Source organism: Poecilia reticulata, linkage group LG6 (assembly GCF_000633615.1).
Source record: "Poecilia reticulata strain Guanapo linkage group LG6, Guppy_female_1.0+MT, whole genome shotgun sequence".
Classification (NCBI taxonomy): Eukaryota; Metazoa; Chordata; class Actinopteri; order Cyprinodontiformes; family Poeciliidae; genus Poecilia; species Poecilia reticulata.
Genome location: NC_024336.1, coordinates 30,419,512 through 30,422,418, shown reverse-complemented (window position 1 = coordinate 30,422,418; position 2,907 = coordinate 30,419,512). Strand labels below are relative to the sequence as shown.

At 40.9% G+C, this 2,907-nt stretch overlaps 1 protein-coding gene across 1 annotated transcript in view; it reads right to left on the bottom strand.

Moving 5' to 3' along the window:
• Window positions 1–2,907, bottom strand: part of LOC103466769 (aminopeptidase N-like) — a 16,124-nt gene that overhangs the window by 6,146 nt on the left and 7,071 nt on the right. Inside the window, exons 11-16 of the mRNA XM_008412586.2 lie at window positions 2,589–2,654; window positions 2,422–2,487; window positions 2,063–2,235; window positions 1,519–1,598; window positions 1,310–1,440; window positions 1,137–1,192 (exon numbers count right to left, since the gene is read on the bottom strand). Of these exons, the coding sequence (XP_008410808.1) occupies window positions 1,137–1,192; window positions 1,310–1,440; window positions 1,519–1,598; window positions 2,063–2,235; window positions 2,422–2,487; window positions 2,589–2,654 (572 nt within the window). The remainder of the gene's footprint in view (window positions 1–1,136; window positions 1,193–1,309; window positions 1,441–1,518; window positions 1,599–2,062; window positions 2,236–2,421; window positions 2,488–2,588; window positions 2,655–2,907) is intronic.

The following is a 2,907-nucleotide window of genomic DNA, read 5'->3' as shown; positions in this document are numbered from 1 at the left end:
GGGTAAAACTCGCTACATTTACCTCGTTATGTGCGCGAGGTGAAGGAGCGTTACACGCGCCGAAGTGTATGGGAAAACAATCATCGGCGCCGCCCCCTCTGGTGCTGCGCCCCTATGCGTTGCATACCCTGCATACCCACTTTTTACGCCACTGCCAGGGAGGCGTCCAGGAGGCATCCTTACCAGATGCCCGAGCCTCAACTGGCTCCTCTCGACGTGGAGGAGCAGCGGCTCTACTCTGAGTCCCTCCCGGATGACCGAGCTTCTCACCCTATCTCTAAGGGAGAGCCCAGCCACCCTGCGGAGGAAACTCATTTCGGCCGCTTGTATCCGTGATCTCGTTCTTTCGGTCATGACCCAAAGCTCATGACCATAGATGAGGGTGGGAACGTGTTTCCCCTGGTGAGTGCGTTAGGTTACGCTTCACCGGTAATATGCGCTTCCGAACCTCCAAAGCAACGGAGGAAGACAAGTTAGCAAAACAAACTCGCAAAAAAGGACTTATCCTTCAGGGACCGAGAAATGAAAAGGAAAAGAGGAAAAAGAGCCAAGATAAAGGTATGTTAGCTTGCCACTTGGTAAAGTAATGTTTATCAAAAAAGATTTGCAGAGCTGCTAATAGGAAATTAGCTCCTATTAGCTAGCAACTTTGTATTTGTGTGAAACTGAGTTTTAACTTTAAATTAGTTGATTGCATTTGTGAGATTTTTTGACCTTAATTATTGTTTGATAACAATAATTAAAACTTCTGAATTTTTGACATTGTCTAGCCAAAGTGTTTTTACATCAGGCTACATGGGTACTGCATTAACATATCAATGACCTACTCTGAGCTGTAGTTAGGCTTATTGTTTGCTGCTGAGCATGATAATTTATGTGACTAAAACAAACATTTTTACATCAGTTTGTGGAACTAGTACTTTTTCATTATTATCAGTCAAGATATGACAAGATATGACTTTAAGATTTTCGGACTACAAAGGTACCATTTACATGTTTCTGTTCACAAAAAAATTTTTTTTTGTAAAATTATCTGCTAAATATTAAGGTAAATTGACACAAGACTTGTTCCCTGATCTTTAGCAAGTATTTGTAATTTGCACTAAAATAAATACAACTGACTTGACTGGTCCTACCTAGCCAGGTTGAATGCGTCGTCCACCAGCTGAGCTCTGTTGATCAGTGGGATCACCTAAATTGGGTTACAAAGTCAGTCTGCAGAGGTTGAAATACTTCTGGAGAATACAAGGTAAATCTATCAGCTGGCAGATGTTCTGCTAGCTCCATCAGGTAAAGTGTGTTTGGTTACCTGGTGGTCTGTACTGAGCTGAGAAAAGAGCCGCTCCCAGTTCCCCAGGTCGTAGTTCACCCGATAATACCCCGTCACATTGATGTTAGCCAAAACCCAGGAAGGCCCAGTCCTCAGGTCCACATTCAGATCTGACAAACACATTTTGAAAACATTTCGTTATATTCAGCTTAAGCTTTCTGCACATTTAATACACTTTAATTGCACACCTTCCTTTTCCAAGAGCCACCAAGTGTCTGTGTGGACGTCTCCGTCTTTCATCCAGCGCACAGGGATCATCCACTCGTACCTGAAAAACCCAAAGCTGTTAGAGCTCAGTCTGCAGAGCTGCAGTGGGAAAAGTGTTGCGGATGCACAACTACTGGCAAAAAGACAGAATCAACACTGTCTGAAGATGGTACACTGCAAAAACACAAAATCTTACCAAGTGTTTTTGGTCTAGTTTCTACTGCAAATATCTTAGTGGCAATAAGACAAAACTAACTTACAAGTATTTTTTTTTTTTGCAAGATATAGGAGCTTGTTTTTAGTAAATAATTTCTTTATATTGATGAAAAAGTACAAGTTCAACTGGGAGATTATTTTACTAATAGACATTTTTCCCATGATATATGTGAAATAATCTGCCAGTGGAAGTAGTACTTTTTCATCAACATTAATAAATGATTTACTTTAAACAAGCTCATGTATCTTGATTGATCAGAAATCAGCTTTGCCAGAAGTTGTGTTTTAAATTGTTTCATGGTTGCGTACTTGTATGGCGATTCCACAGTGACATTCGATTCTGGATCCAGCAGGAAGTGATTCTGGGAAACAAGTCCTGTGCTTGTATCTATGGTAACCACTGGGAAGCCCATCTGACGCACCCAGCGGTTCATGATGGCGTCAATTTGATGAGGAAGAGACACATTGTTGTCTTGTACTGCCTGCAGAAATCAAGTTACTGTGAATAGATTCACAAACTACGTCTAAAAGAAGGATGTTAATGCTTTCCATCAGTAAATAGAAGATATCTGAATGGTAAATGTCATGTATTTATCCAACTAATGCGAAGAAACCAGAATAGTCACAAGAAAAGGAAAAGGCATTGAAGTCAGAAGCCCTCATCTCACCATTTGCAGATGTTTCCACAAGTCACTTCCAATTGTGTTACCATAGGAAAAATGTCTGAGGTAACTCTGTGGACAAAAGGGGAAAAAAGTTGCTTTTGGTCAAATAGTTTAAACCACAATAAGATGAACTAATCTACTGTTTTTGTGTGGAAAGAACAAACTCATACGCTGAGTCCTTGTTTGAAGACCGACTCTGACAGGAAGTCGGACAGCATCCTCAACACCGCGGCTCCCTGAGACACAAACGGAGAAAAGGAACCAGGTCACCTATACCAGCTAAAGACTAAAGTTTACCTTACTGTGTTTAGAAGTTGCACTTAAGAAAATGTTCACCAATGAATTCAAAATAGCATGTTTACATAATTCGGCTTGTTGGACAATAAAGGAAGAATTTGGATAAGGTGCCACGGTGATGGTGCTTTGCTTCTCCAGAGAAAGGATGAAACTGACAGTGGAGGCTCAGAACCTTGAAGATTAAATATATAT